This window comes from Serinus canaria, chromosome 6 (genome assembly GCF_022539315.1).
Source record: "Serinus canaria isolate serCan28SL12 chromosome 6, serCan2020, whole genome shotgun sequence".
Lineage (NCBI taxonomy): Eukaryota > Metazoa > Chordata > Aves > Passeriformes > Fringillidae > Serinus > Serinus canaria.
The window spans coordinates 2,642,453-2,660,431 of record NC_066320.1 but is presented as its reverse complement, the minus strand read 5'-3'; the positions used below and the strand labels follow the sequence as shown (position 1 = coordinate 2,660,431).

The window sequence follows — 17,979 nt, the reverse complement described above, 5'->3', positions numbered from 1 at the left end:
TACTCACAGTCAAAAAAAGCAATTTCCAAGTAGAATTGTTAGGGAATTTCCAAGACTGTGACCTCAGTGAAGAGAGACAATGGTTTGTGCCTTGAAAAAGCCTTTTAAGGGAGAGTGATGATGATGTTCTCCTGGCTCGAGTCTACACAAGCAGTGTCTGACACTTCATCTGAGTTGCCTCTCTCATGTAAACATGTTCCCCCTGATTTGTGTGCCTCTTACTCTTAATCAGCAAATCTGGGTGACTTCCTGTCCAGGGGAGAAGATACAGCTGCCCTGCTCCTATCCCAAATTTGAGAAATGCCTTCCATTTTCTGCTAGAATAGTGCATCTGCTCCAAATTCAGAAACACACAATTTCATGATTCAGTATCCTGGAACAATTTCCTTCTTTTTTACTGCTGTATTGCTAATGTTGCTTCTGTCTGTATTTTCTCTTAAATTTTTGTTTCCTTCCTTCACTGGGTTCTTTTTTATTTTCTAAAAAATTTTCACCCCCCACCCCTTTGGAAGTTGTTTGGAAGTCCCAGTTTAGGCAAAATTTAATTAAGGTGCCAGCACTGTGGATTTTAGCAGTACAAACTTGGCTTTTCTATCTCTTCCCAGCTTCCTGTGGTGGTGGGTGCTCTTTGAAAGTGGCTTTAATTTAGTGTCCAGTTGGTTGAACAGCAGTTTGAGGAGACTGCTGGGGATTAAGTGGATTATTTATTGATATAACTGCTTGCTCCAGCTACATGTTGGTTATGTGCTGACTCTTTAGTTATCATTTACTTGCTGGTTGCTAACTTCACACCATGCAGGGGCTCAGCTTCACACACAGCTGTCCCTGGGCCACAAAACTCAGGGAGATCTCAAAAGCTGAGCCCTCCTCTGTGGAACTGAGGGGTTTTTCCAGCCTGACTGGGAATGGCTGTGTTTGTGAGCAGTGTGTCCTTCCCTCTCTTGCAGGAGATGTACGCTGGCAGGATGGGAAAGTCTCAGGGACTGTGTACAGTGGTGAAGAGAAACTCACCCACCTGCTGGTCAAGGTAAGGTGCAAGCAGGACAACTTTGCATCTTCAGGGTGACCAGAAACCCCTCAGAGCTGTTTCAGCATCCCAGATTAAATAGGGAAGATCTAAAACTTAAGTCTGGGAAGGGGAATTAGTGGCAATTTGGGCAGTGTGACTCTGGCCAGCTAACTGTCCCTGTGAAAGCACCTCGTGGAGATAACTGGATCTAATCAGATGAGGTGCTGTTTTGAGCGAGATAGTAATTAGTAATTACAGGTGAACTGGAGACTGGTACTGGAACAGCTTTCACTGAGCAAAGCTAAGCTCCTCTTGGTTTGAGCAAAAGAGAAGGTTTGGGAAATGCTTTTTGGTGTGGTCGTGTGGTCCAAATCTTAGACAATGGAGCACTGGCAGGCTTCAGTGGTGTTCCTGTGAGGTCTGTTTACCTGCTGAGGAACTCCTGCCTTTGAAAATGCTGCAAAATAACCTAAACAGCCTAAAGGTTTGTTTTCAAGTACATCTCCTTCCAGAGTTGTTTTGCTAGAAAGGGAAGTCTGGCCCTCTTGTTCCTGGGAACATTTTTTTGTAGCAGCAGTTTTTGTAGCAGGCTCTGTTTGGTGGTTCCTGTTGCTGTTTTCTTCCTCATGTTGACATTTTCTGTGCCACTTTTGGAGAAACAAAGCTCAGAGCGGCCTTTTTGGAGGGGCCTTGGCTTGGATCACTTTGTGGAAACATTCCCTTTGTTTGTGCAGATTATTCACTGGTTTGTTTTGCTGTATTTTATTTAACATCCCTACAGTTGCTTTTTGATCTGGACTGCAGGAGGTTGGGGCTGGCCTGTTCCAGCCTTGTATCCTCTGAGTCCACAGTTGTGGAATGAAATACTGGTTTCCACAGCCACTTTCCTTGTGGTGTGGGTGGGCATTTGTGCTTTACTGCCTGCTTCAGAATCCCCTCTTAACAGTAAGAGAATAGTTAAGTAAATTTGAAAACAAGTTCTGCTAAGTCACTTTTTTCTCCTGATTTGTGTAAAGCAATTGCAGGACGTGTTCTTCTTTAAAAACAGTGAAACTATTAGATCTGTGCTTACAACAAGAGATATTGCTGTGCTGTAGAATCTACTGCAGAGATCTGAATGCCTTAGAAAAATATTTATTTTTTCTTTATTTTACTCCTCAGCTTCCCAGCTTGTGCCATTTACTTGCAGGAGCAGTTAAGTCCTGTAATATATTTAGGGTAAAATGCAGCTAATTTGCTTCTAGAGTGCACATGGGGAGTTCTTAAAGCCTCATCTGCAAGTCTAACTTTCTCTCTTTGTTTTCTGAAGGTGTATGAAGAGTTTGCCTGGAGTAATCCTCTCCATCCAGATATATTCCCTGGTCTGAGGAAGATGGAAGCAGAAGTGGTGAGGATTGCCTGCACGCTCTTCCACGGGGGCCCCAAATCTTGTGGTGCTGTAAGTAGCCTGTCCTTGCCTCCTGAACATTCTGGGTATTTTTGACTTTGATAAGTGCAAATGCACCTTGTGCTCTCCAGGTCATCATGAGGGTAAGCTCATTCTGGTGTGTTCATGCCAGCTGTGTGTGGAGGTTGCTTAATTCCTCTTCTTGAGAGACACAATTTCACTCAGAGAAACAGTTCTCTAAACTTTACTTCAGCTTTTTTTCTCCCTCTCTTAAGTGACACAGGCTTGATGGCAGTTGGAAAAGAGAACTGGTGTAATGCAGCCTGGCTGGATGTCAGTGGGGAACTGTGAACAGAGAAGTGTCACTCTGAGAAGCTGCCCTGAGTTTTAATCTCTGAGCTGGAGATCTGTGAGGACTGCCAGATTGCTGAGCTCGAGGGCAAGGCCAGCTGGCTGGCTGGCTACTCACCAACAAGCAGGCATGGGCATGGATTGTCAGCTGTCCAGCTGGAAAGCTGCATTTCCAGCCTCATGTGGCCTTCCTGTGCAAACCAGTTGTACAGTCTTGGTAAAATTCCCAGCAGGAGTCCAAATGTGTGTTCTTAAACTGATGGAAAGCAGTGTTGACACAAGAGCTTACAAGCTGAGCTGGCCTTGAGTGGGCTCTCCCTGTCAGCTGCAGGCTTGCTTGTGGTAAGGAGTTGAGTACTGGGGTAGCTTTGTAGAAGGTGTAGTTGGTCTCAGTGGTTTTGAAGATGAGCTCAGCTGTGTGGGAGTGCAAGATGTGATTGCATTTTGGAGGAGGTGGAGGTGACATCCTCTGACCTGACTGTTCTTCTCAGGACTGTATTCCTGGTAACACCTTCAGCTTGTGAAAAACGCCAATCACGTGTTTTTAGAATTTTAAAAGTTTAATAGAAATAAAATTGTTATAAAAATAGTAATATAATCAGAGTAATAATAATTTGGACAATTTGGATTTAGGACAAATAGGAGACAACAAAAACAAAGAGTTACAGACAGTCTGGGTACCTCATTTGGGGCAAAATAAGCCCAGAAAAGGCCCCACATTAACGGAGGATTAACCCTTAAAAGCCACAGCCTGTTGTATATTCATATACCTCATCCATGATGCATCAATTCCATTCAAACCCAGGATTCTGTCTGGGCAGTGTCACCTTCTTCCTCTGAATCCTGACAGTGTCCTCAGGGCTGAGTGAGGCAGGAAGAAGTTCATTTCTTCTGATAATGGAGCAATAAATTCTCTTTCTCTGAAAGATTTGTGTGTCCTGTGGCTGCTACCTCATTCCTTTCTGTAAAAATCTATCCCACATACATAGTTTCATTTTTAAAATTATGTTATAAAAGTATATTTCACACACTACTTAAGAAAATTAATACAGCATAGTTTTCTACCATAACACATATAATATTCATTTGAATATTTGCCAAAAGCCAATCAGAAAACACACATTTTTCACAAGTTTTAGAGGAGGAATGTGCCTCTTTGCTTACAAAAACCATTTCACCTCAGCTCAGCTGCTTCCTGGCTTGAAAAGCTGAGATTATCCCCGGACTGGGGCAGGGGCTGGGCATGAAGCTGTTGGGACTGGTTTCTGTCAGCAGTTGGGACATCAGCTGGCACAGCAGGCAGAGAGCTCTGTGCCCCTGGTGGGTGCTTGGGGAACTTTGCTTGCTGAAGCCTGCACGGGGAACCTTGGGGTTTTGTTATGTAAAACACGATGTAAAGGTGCCAGCCTTGGCCTTGGGTGCTCTCCCACTGAAATGGAAAAGTGGGATTGCCTGAGAGAAGGTCAGAACAGGTTAAAAACTGCATAGCCAAGCTGAGACCTGCATGAATATACTCTGGGGAACCCTGCTTTTCCTTCTGTCCTCCTCTCACTCCTGAGGATGGTGCCACACAGCAAAGGAAGGGCTCAGCCTGCTGTGGAGTTCTGTCCTAGCTGTTTGAACACAGCCCCTTTGGCAGGGAGAAGGAGAGGGCTGCAAAGTTGATCAGCCAGAAACAGAAGATGAATTGCACCCCTGTAATTACCATGTCTGAGTGAGTGTTTCCGGTGGACTTCTTGTCTTCCTCCCACTGCTCTTCCTGACTGTGAAGTGTCAGAGTTGCTGATCACTGATGGAGAGATGTGGGTGGGTATATGGAGGTCACATGCTCTTTAAGTAGTTGGGCTCAAAGGCTTCTCTTCTTTGCTTTTCTTCTCCCCAGAACTGAATTACATTTCAGAATAATTTCTGGAGGCTTGGACAGTTGCAAACTCAATTAAAAAGAGGATTTTTTTTTTTCAAACTGATGATTTGCTTTCTGTCTTGGGAAGGCCCTGGTGCAGCTGATGGCTCAGTGCTGCAGTTATACTTCTAGAACTGGTGAGACTGTAAAGCAGAGAGGTTTTAATGCTAAACCAGGGCAGGTGCAATGCTCTGAGTTATCTTTAATCTGCTCAAGAGGGGCTGCTGGCTCATTCTACTGAGAAGGCCTCTGGGTTTACTTGATTGAACTTTTGCAGTGTTGAAATTTAGAACAACTGCTTTTTTCCCCCCTGAATTTCCTCACTGCCACCTCTGAGAGGCAGAGTGTCATAGTGCCAGGGCCCTGTCCACTGGATTTACTAACCTGGTTTAAGCAGCAGGGACTGCTTGAGCAAATTGTTGGTGGTGGTTCCTGAAGGCAGATGGAACCCATTGGTGTTTCTGCAGAGGGTGTCTGCATCTGTGCTGCATGGAAAGCACCAAAAGGTTTCTGTCTGGACTTCTCAGTGAGGCAGTTTCACTTCCTTTGTGCTTGATTTCCACAGCACTTTGTGGCAGTAACACTCTGCTGCTCAGCCTGGGAGAAGCTGCCCAGTGACACATCCATGCTGTTCCCAAGGTTTTCAGCAGCCTGGGATCTCTGTGTGGTCCTGTCCTGTGTCATGTGGACACCTCCCTCAGCAGGATCCCTGGGGAGCTTCCTCTTTGAAAGTTTTTGGTGTGTTTCATAAAACTGTGTCTTTTACACTTCTGAATGTTTAATCAGATGAGCAGCTTGTGTTGTTTACAGGAGCTGCCTTTAGCTGAGCCATGTGGGCTGTAATTCTCCTTTTGTTGACATGGGCACAAAAGCTCTAACAGTGCCCTGGTGGCTGGGGAGGTTCAGTCATGCCTTTGCCTTAAATTGCTCTGGGAGATGCTTCAAGTTTTTAAGCAGTTTTAAAAGTAATCATTTCCAGCAGTGGATGGATGTTTCCTATTTCTCAGTAATTACTACTATTGTTCTTATTTTAATTGTGTTATGCAAGTGCAAAGAGACAGGAATCAGTGAGTTGGGGTGCCTGGAAGATTCTAATCACATTCTTGCAATGATTTGGAAGGACTAATCAAGCTCATCACATAGAAGGGGAACAGGGGAGTTTGTTCTTGTCTGATGTGTTCATGTTCACAAGGTGCTTTGTTTTGCAGTGTTGGCTGTGTGGATTTCCCCTGTAATTTGAGGAGAAATCAACACTTTTATGCAAGCTGCAGTATTTTTGGTTTTTAGTAGCTTTTTGAACTTTAAAAAGAAAGGGCAGCTTTGAAGTGTAGGGGAAAATTCTGTGTGCATGTGAGACATGTGTGTATTTGATGTGGATCTCTCTGTGAACTCTTCTTCCACCTATTCTACAGCTGAGGACAGGAGAGAGAAGGCAAAATCAGCAGATGCAAGCCCAAGCTTCCTGTAGAAACCCATTTTGTGTCTTCTCCCCAAATTCTGTGGCTTACAAACTTTGGCTACACATTTGAAGTAGGGAGATGTGAGTGATCTGTCTTGAGGGGGGTGTAAACTGTGCAGGTCTGTCAGATTTTATCTGTACTGATGAGCAGGTCACCTTGAGAGACACAAGGTGTGGAATTTTACAACCTGCAGGTTTCCAGGGGTTTAATGGGAGGCTGCCACAACATTATGACCATGCAGTGGATTGTGGTGTGGTTTTTTACTGTGTTACCCTAGAAATAAATTGTTGTTTGCTTTTTTTTTTTTTAAAATTCATGGTGTGGTTCAGCTCAGTGAAACTTCTGGTTAGCTTTGTCTCCAGGATCTGAATGGATGTTTTTAGGTGAAAATGGAACCAAAGTGGTTCTTTAATATCTGACAGTTTGACAGTGACGTGGCCAAAGGAATCCTGGAATAGGGACCATGTCTCCTATTGCTGTTGTAATGTTGAGGTTCCAGAGCACTGGGATTTGGAGGGAGGGAGCAATGGAAGTGATACACTGAGTTTGGAAAGCAGGAGGGATATTTATTCCCTGTGCTCTCTCCTCTCCCCTCCCATTCACAAAACAACAAATAAATCAAGAACACAAAATGTCTGTTTACTTTCCTTTTTCCCCCACACTTTGCCTGGCCTTTGAAGATAGTGCAGGGCTGCAGAGCTGCTTAAACAATGCCTGTTTCCAGCCCTTCTTCCCATGGCATGGAAAAGCCTGTGGACTTCATTGAGGGGAGAGAAGAATGTGCGTGAGCCCTGGGCGGGTGCTGAATCACCGAGCCTTGGCCGGGCGCCTCAGGGGAAGTTGGATCCTGTGACAGTGATTCAGGCTCTGGCTGCAGCAGAACGAGTTTGCTGTCAGTGGCTGAGCTGACAAAGCCTCCTGTAAAGGAGCAGCCTCCATGCACAGGTATCATCCATGTGGATCAAGAGGATTTAGGTGTTAGAGCTGTGCTGGGCTAAAGGTGCTGTTCCAGGCTTGGGCACCTCTGTAATTGAGACTCACAGTGTGCTGACTGTGGGCCAGTTTAGGAAGCTGAGCTGGCTGAAATGCAGCTTTTTGGGTGGATTTTCAGCTGTCTGAACAAGCTCTCTGTGTGGTCTTCTGCCAGTCTGGGTGTCTGGGAAAAGATTCATCCTGGATGCTTCTCCACCCCCTGCATGTGACTGGCTGCTGACAAGTGTCGGATCTGACCTACCAAAAACTGTGTGGCTCAGCATTCCCATGATAGAGCCAGACTTAGAGGAAAGCCTTGTTACAAATGAAGGCAAGATGTTGGTGTTTTGGTGTTAGGACTGAAATGGGAACAAGAGTGTACAGAGTCTGCTTTTTCAAGAGCAGATTATCTAGGTGAGCATGGGGAATGCTGCCCAACCAGGAGCAGGCCTGGTGTTCAGTAACACGAATCCCAAGATCCCCACGTCCTTCCTAGCAAAGTTTTCACAATCATTATCCTAAGCAGTGTTGCAAGGATAGGTACAAGTATGCAATAATCCCATTCCTCTTCTCCCACCCAGTAGGAAGACAGTCTATCACCAGCTGGTTTTTTTTTTTCTCCAAAGATAATCACAACCTGAGAGATCTTTATTCATAAAGGGTGTTGAGAAGTGAGTGGCACAGGCCATAAAACCCTTAAAACATTATGTTCCTGCTGCCATCCATTTGCTCCATAATTAATGCAGAGATGTCTTTATCCAGTGAGAAGCTCTGTTAGGTTTTATCTCTGACAGCTGTTGCTTTTAAACTTCCCCCAAAAAGCAGGAATTGTCTATGGTGTGACAGTTGCTTGCACACTGCCTGTGGCAGCAGCTGCTGCTGGCTTGGATTGTGTTAGGAACAAATCCTGGCAGGCTGTGAACTTTGTTCCTTATCTCTATTTCATGTTTAGTCATTGCCACACAGTCACACTTCTTGGCATTTTCAGAGTTTGCAGCCATGTCAGCAGGGAAAAACCTAAGGAAAACCCAAATGTCATAAGGCATACAAATGTCATTGGCTCCTTCTTATGTTTATTTTTGAGAGGAAAGAGGCTAAAAAGGGAAGTTGCAGTTGGTGCAGCAGGTCTGAGGAGCAAAATTTGCCCCCCATAAGCAATATAAGTAGGTTTTGATTCCTGATTTATGTGAGCCTTTGTATAACTGTCCAGCTACTCCATATCCTCAGGTTTTGGCTCACCCAATAAGTCAGTCCTTCAGACTGCTTGAAAAACCAACCTCACGTTCTCCCAGGTTAAAATTTTACTGGGGAAGGCTGTACTCAGTGTCCCCTGCATGCCAGAACTCATAGAAGCTGACCTACAAGAGACCTTCCACTTGAGGAATTCCTTCCTGTAAAGAGTTTAATTTGTGTATTTGCACCAGCTCTTGAGTTCAAGTATGCAACAGTAAACTGTGTGTGCCTCCCTCTCTTCCACCTCCTGATGCAAACCCCGTGGTCAGGGTGAAGAGGGCTGGGACAGCAGCCTTAGTGGGTGGTGTGGGTGCTGACTGGACTGGCTGGGGACAGGAATGCACCAATTCCTCCTGGTGTAAAATTCCTTGTGTCCCTGAGGGCTTAGGAGCAGACCTGGGCTGGTCTCAGCAGGGAGGAGGTGGGAGAGTTCCAAGTCCTGCAGCATTCCAGGTTCTGGGAAGGTTTTGCAGCTCAGGTGTGGTGCCAACCCTGAGCTAACTCTGTGCCTCAGTGTGGCACTGCTCCAGACCTAATAAACCCTGCTGGACTGCAGCTGACTTAACACAGAGTCAACTTTGTTGTTTCTGTATACGTGGCATAATTAATCTGTAATGCAGATAAACAATCCCCAGGTAATCAAGAGCTTAAGTACCAGTAGTTTTGTGAGGTTACTGTGCAATGTGGTTCCCTCCTGCTGGGCTCTGGAGATCTATACTTTTTGTTTGTTTTCCCTTTCCCCCATCCCATTTAAATAGAGGATTCAGCATTTAAATGTGCATTTTTGAGCTGAGTGTCAGAAAGCTGTCCTATGCTGTTCAGTGACTTCTGCTGCCCTTTAAACCCTGAGTTGTCCTTTGCACTTTGAAGCAGAGGCAAGAGATGCTGTTCCTGCATCCCCTTTTTGCTTTTCCCTCCTGTAACTCCCATTGTTATTTTTCCTTGTTTGTTTCTTTTCTGGTGACAGATGACATCTGGGGGCACTGAGAGCATCCTGATGGCCTGCAAGGCATACAGAGACCTGGCTTATGAGAGAGGCATCAAGCAGCCAGAAATGTGAGTGGTGCCACCACAGCTTTTTCCTTTGGGGGCTTGTGGGATTTACTGTCCCCTTGAGCTGAGATGGTGCTGGACCTCAATAATCCTTCATTTCATAGCACAGTGCCACCTCTTCCTTGTCCATCTCTGTCTGGAGGAGAGAAACCTGTGTGGAAAGAAGAGTTCAAAAGCACAGGACGTTTTAAAGCAAGCAGCCTGGGGGGCACAGATGTTGCTGGGGCAGCTGTGTTTTGGCAATACCTGTCTGCTTCTCCAGACAGCCTGCCTGGATCAGCTCTGCACTTGAGCAGAGACTGTCAGGCCCTTTGAAGTGTTCAAGGGGTTTGATTTATTCACATCAAAGAAGGCTTAGCCTGAAAACTCTGAGGCTGGAGTTGGGCTGGTTGGAGCTCAAATGAGGAATTGTGCTAATCATTACACTGCTGATAGAGGATTTGCTGTCTCTAATGTGCTGCCTCTTTTCTAGATGGTGCATGGGAAATATTTTTCTAGTTAATTGCTTTGAGGGGAAAATGTTAAAGGAAATGAAACACTGGTGGTTCTTTTCTTCCCTCTCCAGCATTTAAGGCTCTGATAATGATGTGAGGCCTCAGAAAACAGGGTTAATTGAGGCTGTTCAGCCACTGCCACTGGAGATGGGAATCAGCAAATGTTGCTTTCATTTGATCTGTTCCTTTTCCAGGTTGGTCCCTGTGAGTGCCCACGCTGCCTTTGACAAGGCAGCACACTACTTTGGGATGAAGCTGATCCAAATACCTCTGACCAAGGCTATGGAAGTGGATGTTCAGGTATCACTTTAGTCTCTCTCTGTGAGGAAATTAACATTGCACAGCAGCTAGGCAAGAAATTTGCCTGTCCAGGTAGCGAGTCACTGGATAAAGAGAGAGGAATGCTTTGTGGAAACAGTGAAAAGCAGCATGAGTAAGTGTCATTGCAGATGAAGTTGTATTTGAAATAACTGGATGTTATCCCTTTGTCCCGTGGGGTTCATTTAGACTCAGGTCATTTATGTATTTCATAAATAGCCCCAGATTTCAGAGGAGGGTGAACAAAAAAAATGATGGTATTTCCCAGTGGATGAGTGGTTGTAGCTCGTTGCTTTCCTCTCTGTACTCTTTCATGCCTTGGTTTTTAAGACCAGATCTGCACGTTCTCACCCTTTATCTTTTTTGGCAGGATGGCACTTGGTAAATGGAATGTGAGCATCTTCTCTCTTTAAATCTTCAGGCAATGAGGAGAGCCATCTCAAGGAACACAGCCATGCTGGTCTGTTCTGCTCCCCAGTTCCCACATGGAATTATGGACCCCATTGAAGAGGTGGCAGAGGTAAGGCACCCCTACCTGTAGGAATCTGTGTGTTGTAGCAGTAAAACCAGCACAAGAAGGGTTGGAGGGGTTGCAGGATGCTGAGCAGTGAATTTGGTGGGAGGATCCCACTGGCTGGAAGGGCATTACTGTCCTCAAATGAGGTGTTTGCCAACAGCAGGGTTTGTGGGATGCAGTTTGGGATTGAGGGGGAATGTGTGACCAACCAGAAGTGCTCATGCTTTGCTACCTAAAAGGAAGGAACACGTAAATGGCTCAACTGGTGAAAAGGCTTTGATTTAGGGACTGCTGGTTGTAGCAAAATTGGTGTGGAAGTCTGAAAAATGTGTGGAGAGAGTAGGAGTCAAAGGGCTGGGATCTTATTTTCTGAACACAACCTCTTGATTTCTTTCCTCTCTGTGCTCCAGTTATTTATTGTGTATGTGACCAGCCAGGGCCTCTGACCTTCTGTTCATTTGGCTCTCACACCCTTTTATTTTATTGTGGATACTCCTTTCAGACAATGTTGTCACATTCCTTTGGCAAACACAGCAAACTCCCAAAATGCCACACTGTTTTTCCTGTGTGTGGAAGGCAGGAAAAGGCATCCCACAGCCAGCCAGCCCTTCCACATCTCCTGTCCTTCACAACTTGATAGTGGTGTGATGTTCTCAAAGGGTTCAGTGAACATTTAACTGAAATGCCAAATACGTTTTGGTGACTGGAGTTGGGGTGTCCCAGCCACATAATTTTGATTTCTTGTTCACATACAGCTTGCAGTGAGGTACAAAATCCCCTTCCATGTGGATGCCTGCCTGGGTGGATTCCTTATTGCTTTCATGGACAAGGCAGGGTTCCCCCTGAAGCGTCCCTTTGACTTCCGTGTGGAAGGTGTGACCAGCATCTCTGCTGACACCCACAAGGTGAGGAGAAGGGTCTTCCAGGGCTTTCATTTTTGAGATGTGATTGCTGTTGACATCCTGGCCTTCAGGCATTTCTTCCCTACTGTGTGGAGGAGCACTGAGGTGCAGGGGTAGGGGCTGTACAGAATCCCTCAGGCTAGGAAAGACCTCCAGGATTGAGTCCAACCTGTGAGCAGTCTCCACCTTATCAACCAGAGCAGAGCACTGAGTGCCACATCCAGTCATTCCATGAACACCTTCAGGCATGGAGACTCTGCCACCTTCCTGGGCAGCCCCTTCAACCCTGACAGCCCATTTTTCCCCTTACACAAAGAAATTTATCCTGATTTCCAACCTTAACCTCCCCTGGCACAACTTGAAGCTGTTTCCTCTTGTCCTGTCACTTGTTTACTCTGAGCAGAACCTGACACCCCCTGGCTGTGCCCTCCTGTCAGGGAGTTGTGCAGAGCCAGAAGGTCCCACCTGAGCCTCCTTTTCTCCATGCTGAGCTGCTTTCCCAGCTCTCTCAGCTCCTCCTGGGGGCTCCTTCCCTGGCCACGCTCCAGTCCCTCCAGGGTGAGCCCAGAACTGGGCACAGCCCTCAAGGGTCCCCAGCACAGAGGGACAATCCCTGCCCTGATCCTGCTGGTCACACTATTCCTGATCTAGGCCAGGTGCCATTGCCACATGGGCACATGGTGGCTCATGTACAGCCACTGTCACCAGCACCCCAAGGCCCTTTCCAGCTTTCCAGCCTGGAGCTTGCTGTGACCCAAGGGCAGGACCTTGCACTTTTGCCTTGCTGAACCTCTGCCCATGGATCCAGCCTGTCCCAAGCCTTCTGCTCTCCAGCAGATCAACAGATGGGATCTTGGTGAGGACCTGGATGCATTCCTGTGCCCTCTTGCTGCCTTCTAACCTTTTCTGTGCCCCTTGCAGTATGGCTATGCTCCCAAGGGCTCCTCGGTGGTGCTCTACAGTGACAAGGAGTACAGGAAGTACCAGTTCTTCGTAGCCCCTGACTGGCAAGGAGGAATTTATGCCTCCCCCTCCGTGGCAGGCTCCAGGCCTGGTGGGATCATAGCTGCATGTTGGGCAACCCTGCTGCACATCGGAGAGTCGGGCTACGTTGAGGCTACGAAGAGGATCATTAAAACAGCTCGTTTCCTGGAGTCTGAGTACGTGGGTGCCTCAGGGATTGGATCCTGCTGGAACCCTCCTCCCAAACTGCTTTTGGTTTGTTTTTTCCTTTTACCTGCTGGGCAGTTCTAGGAGAACATTTGTTTCTGCCCAGAGAGCTGAGGGACACAGGCACCTTCATTCAGCTTGGCTTTGAGAATTCCTTCTGCCTCAGCCATGGCTGAGGGGGAATCTGGAGGGGAGGACAAAAGAAGGGTTGTACTCTCCTTGTTGGGTGGCTTGGGTGGCTATGTAAAATAAGCTGATTTTCTGTCTTCTCTTGCCTTTCTGTCTTCTCTCCTTTCAATTTTTTCCTGAGTTTCCTTGACTTTAGGGTGTGTAATGACCCAGGTCCTCTGGCAAGTCCCAATGGCCTGGGCTGGGCGCATGATTTTTGGGTGGGCATGTGCTGCCATCTGTTCCCTCCTGAAGCTTTTCCTTTAAGACTCCAGCTGGGTGGACAGAATGTTTGAACCCTGTAACATTGATCAGTCATTTCTTTTCTCCTCCTTCTTTTCAAGGTTGAGAAAAATCGACAGCATCTTCATTTTTGGGAAGCCAGAGGTGTCTGTCCTCTCCATTGGCTCAGACACTTTTGACATCTATCGATTATCTAATTTTCTATCTGCAAAAGGATGGAACTTGAACGTCCTACAGTTCCCACCAAGGTGAGTGTGTGGAGACCAGGGAGTGATGTATTTGGCAAGGTGCTCAACTTCAGGCCATGTAGCTCTCATGATTTGCTGAGTACTGTTGTCCATAGCTGATAAATTGTATGTAGAATTTTCCACTGCAGAGCAGGAATCACTTTTGTAATTGCCATTATTACTTTATCTTCACTGCTGTATAGTAATTTTAATGAGCCTGGCAGAGGACTTTCTGTTTACCTCTAATACATGCAGAAAAATGTAAATAACCAAGGCTCTATCTCATGTTTAGTTAACTGAGGGTTTGTAGATTGATTGGTTTATTTTTCTGTCTTCCTCCTGCCTACTGAAGATGAAGGAAATTAAAAAAACAACAGTGAATGGCTGATCATTTTCAATGGAAAATTAATCTATGTCAGAGACTTTCCTTAAGTGGGAAATTGGGCTTTTGTGGGCAGAAGGGGTCAGTGTTCCCAAATGCAACTGCACTGCACTGAAAAAAATTGTGAGTGGTTGTGGGAAGTGAAGTCCAGGGAGCCTGAGGTGATAGCTCAGAGGGGGGTGCTTCCTTCTGGTGATGGCTTAGAAGCTGCAGAGGAAGGAGAGGGAAATGATGGCAGGGGTCCCTGTGCTTGCAGGCAGCTGCATTTTTCTCACCAGAGTTACCTGGAATGAGGTGAGAGACTTTAAACCTAATTGTGAAGTCAGGAAGGAAGGAAGAAGGAGCTGGCTCTAGCAAGCATTTTGCAGGGATTACCCTTAGTGGGAATGCTGTTTCAAGGAGATCCACAGTTATCACTGGCCACAGAAGGGCTCAGCTGCTGTTGGGGGCTCAGAAAAGATGGAGCTGTGTGTACTGGAGGTGGTTAATGTCTGCCCTCTGCCCTGCCTGCCCAGCATTCATCTCTGCATCACGCAGCTGCACACCAAGCCTGGCGTGGCTGAGCAGTTCCTGCAGGATGTCAGGGACAGCATCCAGGACATCATGAAGGACCTCAATGCCAAGACCACGGGCATGGTGAGGAGGCCAGCACACAGTGAGGGGGTGTTTTGGGCTGAGGGTGTTTCTCCTGTGTAACAGCCTCTCTTCTCTGCTTAGGGAGCCATCTATGGAATGGCGCAGTCCGTCCCAGACAGGAGCCTGGTGGCAGAGATTTCCCAGGCCTACCTGGATGGCCTCTACAGCACGGATGTTCTCAGCACTGAAAAGCACATGAATGGCTCTCCCAGCCACCACTGACTGTAGTAAAACACTCTGTGCCTTGCCAGCCAGCACTGGGGTGGTTCCAAAGGTTTCCTAGGGAAAGAGATTGCAGTTCCTTTGTTCCTACAATTGCAGGTCCGAGGGTGGCTTGATCTGGAAGAATTCCTTCCCTGTCTTAGTCTGTTCTGAAATCTGCATTGTTTTCATGCCCAATTTCAGTTTTAGGGCTTTTCCTCCCTCCCCCCTGCCTGTTTTCATCATGGCTGTTGATGGTGAATTGAATGCCCATTCCACAGCTCCAAATTCCTCAGGTATTCTGCATGTCCCTTCATTCCATGTTGTCTCTCCTCCTCAGACCTGGTATTCAGCCAGTGTCCAGCCAAGTGTTAAATTTGAGTTCTCACACTATGTTCCAAGGCTCCAGTCTTCCTGGAAGTTAATGGCAGAGAGTAAATTGGAAATTTTGTTTTCTCTTGACTATTGCTGTAAGCTGCTGCTTTTAACAGACGGTGCTGGGAGCCTTCTATCTGTGTAATGCAGAGCTGATAAATTGGCAGAGGGAAGGTAGTCATGGCCTCCCTTTGAAATCTGAGTGAGACTGCAATCAATATCTGCTGAGGGGGAGGAAAAAACAACACAAAGTCCTTTTCTGGAATCTCTTGAACAACAGCAGAAACAGAAACCAAGCAGGTGGTGTAGGGAGAGGAACTGGAAGGTACTGAAAACCCCGGGTACATCGTGGCTGTTCTGCTCCCCTGCCTCTTGTAGAAGACATGCATTGACCACCCAGGAGTGCTGTTTTCCCTTGCACAAACCTGGAGGGAGGTGCAAAGCTCATTTCACTGTTCAGAACTTGAAGGTTTTACACTGTCCCCTCACGATGCTGTAGCAGAGCCAGCCAGGCCCTGGCATGTGTCACAGCCAGGGACGTCGTGCGCAGATGGTTTTTTTTTACCACGGTCTTTTAGTATCAAAAAGGTGACTTTTGTAATAGCAGTAATCTCAGCTCTTTGCACTGATTCTTTTAAGGCACATTCTCAAAAGGGCATTCACCATTGTGCCTTGATGCTTCTCTGGCTTTTTTTTTTGTGGCAGGCCAGGGAGGGTTGGAGGGTTCAGCTGTTTGACCACGACCTTGGTTGTGGTCGTTTCTTTATGGTACTAATTCTGAAAACAAACCTCAAAGGCAGGCTGGCCTCAGAGGAAGAAGCACCCTTGCCTGTTAGGTAGGATAGTAGTTGTAATGAGCCAAGTCCCTTCACAGTATTACAAAGATGCTGGGAGAAGCAGAGGGGAGGATGCAGCAAGTCGGAGCTGTTCCAGCGTTGGGCACGTGGCTCAGCCTTCCTGTTTTTCACTGCTGTTTTTAGGGTGAGAGTGTTTTCCCAGTGCAGCCTTGTGGCCTCAAGGACAAGCCAGAATCTCTCAAGTAGCCTTGGAGTTACTCCTGCAGGGCTTTCCCATGTTTCCTCTCAGCTTTTTGCATGGAGCAGAGTTTCTCAGGCAGAATCCCACACGTGGGTGTGAAGACTTCATGCCGTGTCTGCACAGTCCTGTGCAGGGCATCTGAAGGCATCTCTCTGCTCCAGCCTGTTAGCCTGAAGCTGGACCTGGCTGAAGCACAGGAATTTTGAGGAATGAGAAGGTCACTGGCCAGCTCCTGCACAAACCAGTCCAGCCATTGTGGGAAGGATCCTGGCTTTCCAACAGCTTTATTCCCTGTGCTAGGAGACACGTTTGGCATTTGGCCATCTGCCCTGAGCTTGATGACTTCATGCAAGTCTCTGAGCCCTTTTGAAATCATTGAATTGCCTGAGAGTCTCTTGATGGTGATATCAGCTCTGGCAGTTTGTATTGGACCTATTCTCTCAAGGTCTTGCCAGTGTGACCATTACTGTATCTCTGAGTTTGGAGACAGTCTTCAGTGTCTGGCTACTGTGATGGTTCTCTTTGGAACCGAGATTTAACAAAACAAAACAAAAAAAGGGAGGTACTCTTTTTGTTTCTGCTTTAAAAGAAAGAAGGGGTGGATTGGGGTGGGCTGGAGGAGAGCGAAACTCCCTTCTCTTCCTTGCCTGATTGCATTTTCCTCCCAGGAGGTAGGTGGATCTAACAGATCAGTGCTCCATTTCACACTTTTGGATGTATTTGAAGATGTTATTTGTAAGTCAATGTATTCTGTTTTGGGCTTTGCTTATTAATAATATTTGTGGGTTTAATTGTTCCATGTGTATTTGTCCTATGGTGTAAATGTAATCCTGTGGTCAGGAATAGGCCACTGTAATTCCCTGGTGTGTAGTTTTTATTCATCCTTGTCACCTAACATGTAATCTGCATCCACTTTATCATGCCAAATGGTCCTGGAAAAACAGATTTACAGGCTGTGTGATTGTTTTAAAGACAAAAAAAGAGAAGAATTTGATGAACTGGATTATGCTCTGAAACTGGATGGTACTTTTAGACCTGGAGGGATCCTTGCCACTGTTAATTCCTGCAGGATTTCCTGGTGATCCAAGCGGGACACTCAGTTTGTTGCTTGTACAAAGCACTCCCAAGGGATTCACCTGTTCTTAGGTACTAGAATGAAGAATATCCAATGGGATGGACCAAGAAGAGATGTGTGTCTTCATGCCATGGATTTCATCTGCACTTTTCTGATGACTTGGGGGAGAGGGGAGCGGAAGGGTTGCGTACAACACAATAATACCTTGCCCAATAAATCCATGAGGACTTTTTAATGGACAAACAGGATGAGTTGATCTGATGGCAGCTTTCTGCTTTGCTCTGATTTGCCACTGGTTGAATTGGAGGCTGAAATAGCTGGAGAAATGGTGAAAATGGGCCTGGTTTGAATTAAAATGGTGCATTTAGCTATCTAGGCTCACCGAGCTCTTATTTTTCTGCTTCAGTGCTTGTCTGAATGAATGTAGACCTGTTGTTCCTGGAATTTGCTCATGCACAGCCTGGTCTATGGCAGGGAGGGTCTATGAATCTTACTAACTCTGCCTGAGGGCTGCTCTGTCCTTCTGTCTAAATGAAGGTGGTGTCCGTGTCTGCGTCTTGTGTGTGATGTTCAAGGATGCTGCAAGTTAAAAGAGCTATGGATTTTCTATTAATGCTTTGTAGAACTTTAAAGGGTTAAAAAGAGAGAAGAAAAAAGGCTCGAACTGGATGTTTGTAGTGTTTTTCCCCAGTCTGTGCTGCTGAAATCAAATGCTGTTGGTTTCACATGAAATTGTTCATTGTATCAGTGAAGATCCTGCACCACCAAATCCACCCACAACCTCATTTTGGGCAGTATTCCACCCTAAGCAGCCCCTGCCCTGCTGCTTTTGTGCCTTTTGGTTGTCCTTTCCCTGTGTTTGTGC

At 46.4% G+C, this 17,979-nt stretch overlaps 1 protein-coding gene across 1 annotated transcript in view; it reads left to right on the top strand.

The window, feature by feature from the left end:
• The window catches only part of SGPL1 (sphingosine-1-phosphate lyase 1), a 32,172-nt gene extending 14,687 nt beyond the window's left edge, over positions 1 to 17,485 (top strand). The window contains exons 5-14 of the mRNA XM_018923914.3: positions 948 to 1,027; positions 2,319 to 2,447; positions 9,283 to 9,371; positions 10,057 to 10,162; positions 10,602 to 10,700; positions 11,453 to 11,602; positions 12,521 to 12,759; positions 13,282 to 13,428; positions 14,305 to 14,425; positions 14,507 to 17,485. Coding sequence (XP_018779459.1) covers positions 948 to 1,027; positions 2,319 to 2,447; positions 9,283 to 9,371; positions 10,057 to 10,162; positions 10,602 to 10,700; positions 11,453 to 11,602; positions 12,521 to 12,759; positions 13,282 to 13,428; positions 14,305 to 14,425; positions 14,507 to 14,647 — 1,301 coding nt within the window. The 3' untranslated portion in view covers positions 14,648 to 17,485. The remainder of the gene's footprint in view (positions 1 to 947; positions 1,028 to 2,318; positions 2,448 to 9,282; positions 9,372 to 10,056; positions 10,163 to 10,601; positions 10,701 to 11,452; positions 11,603 to 12,520; positions 12,760 to 13,281; positions 13,429 to 14,304; positions 14,426 to 14,506) is intronic.
• The last annotated feature ends 494 nt before the right edge of the window (positions 17,486 to 17,979 follow it).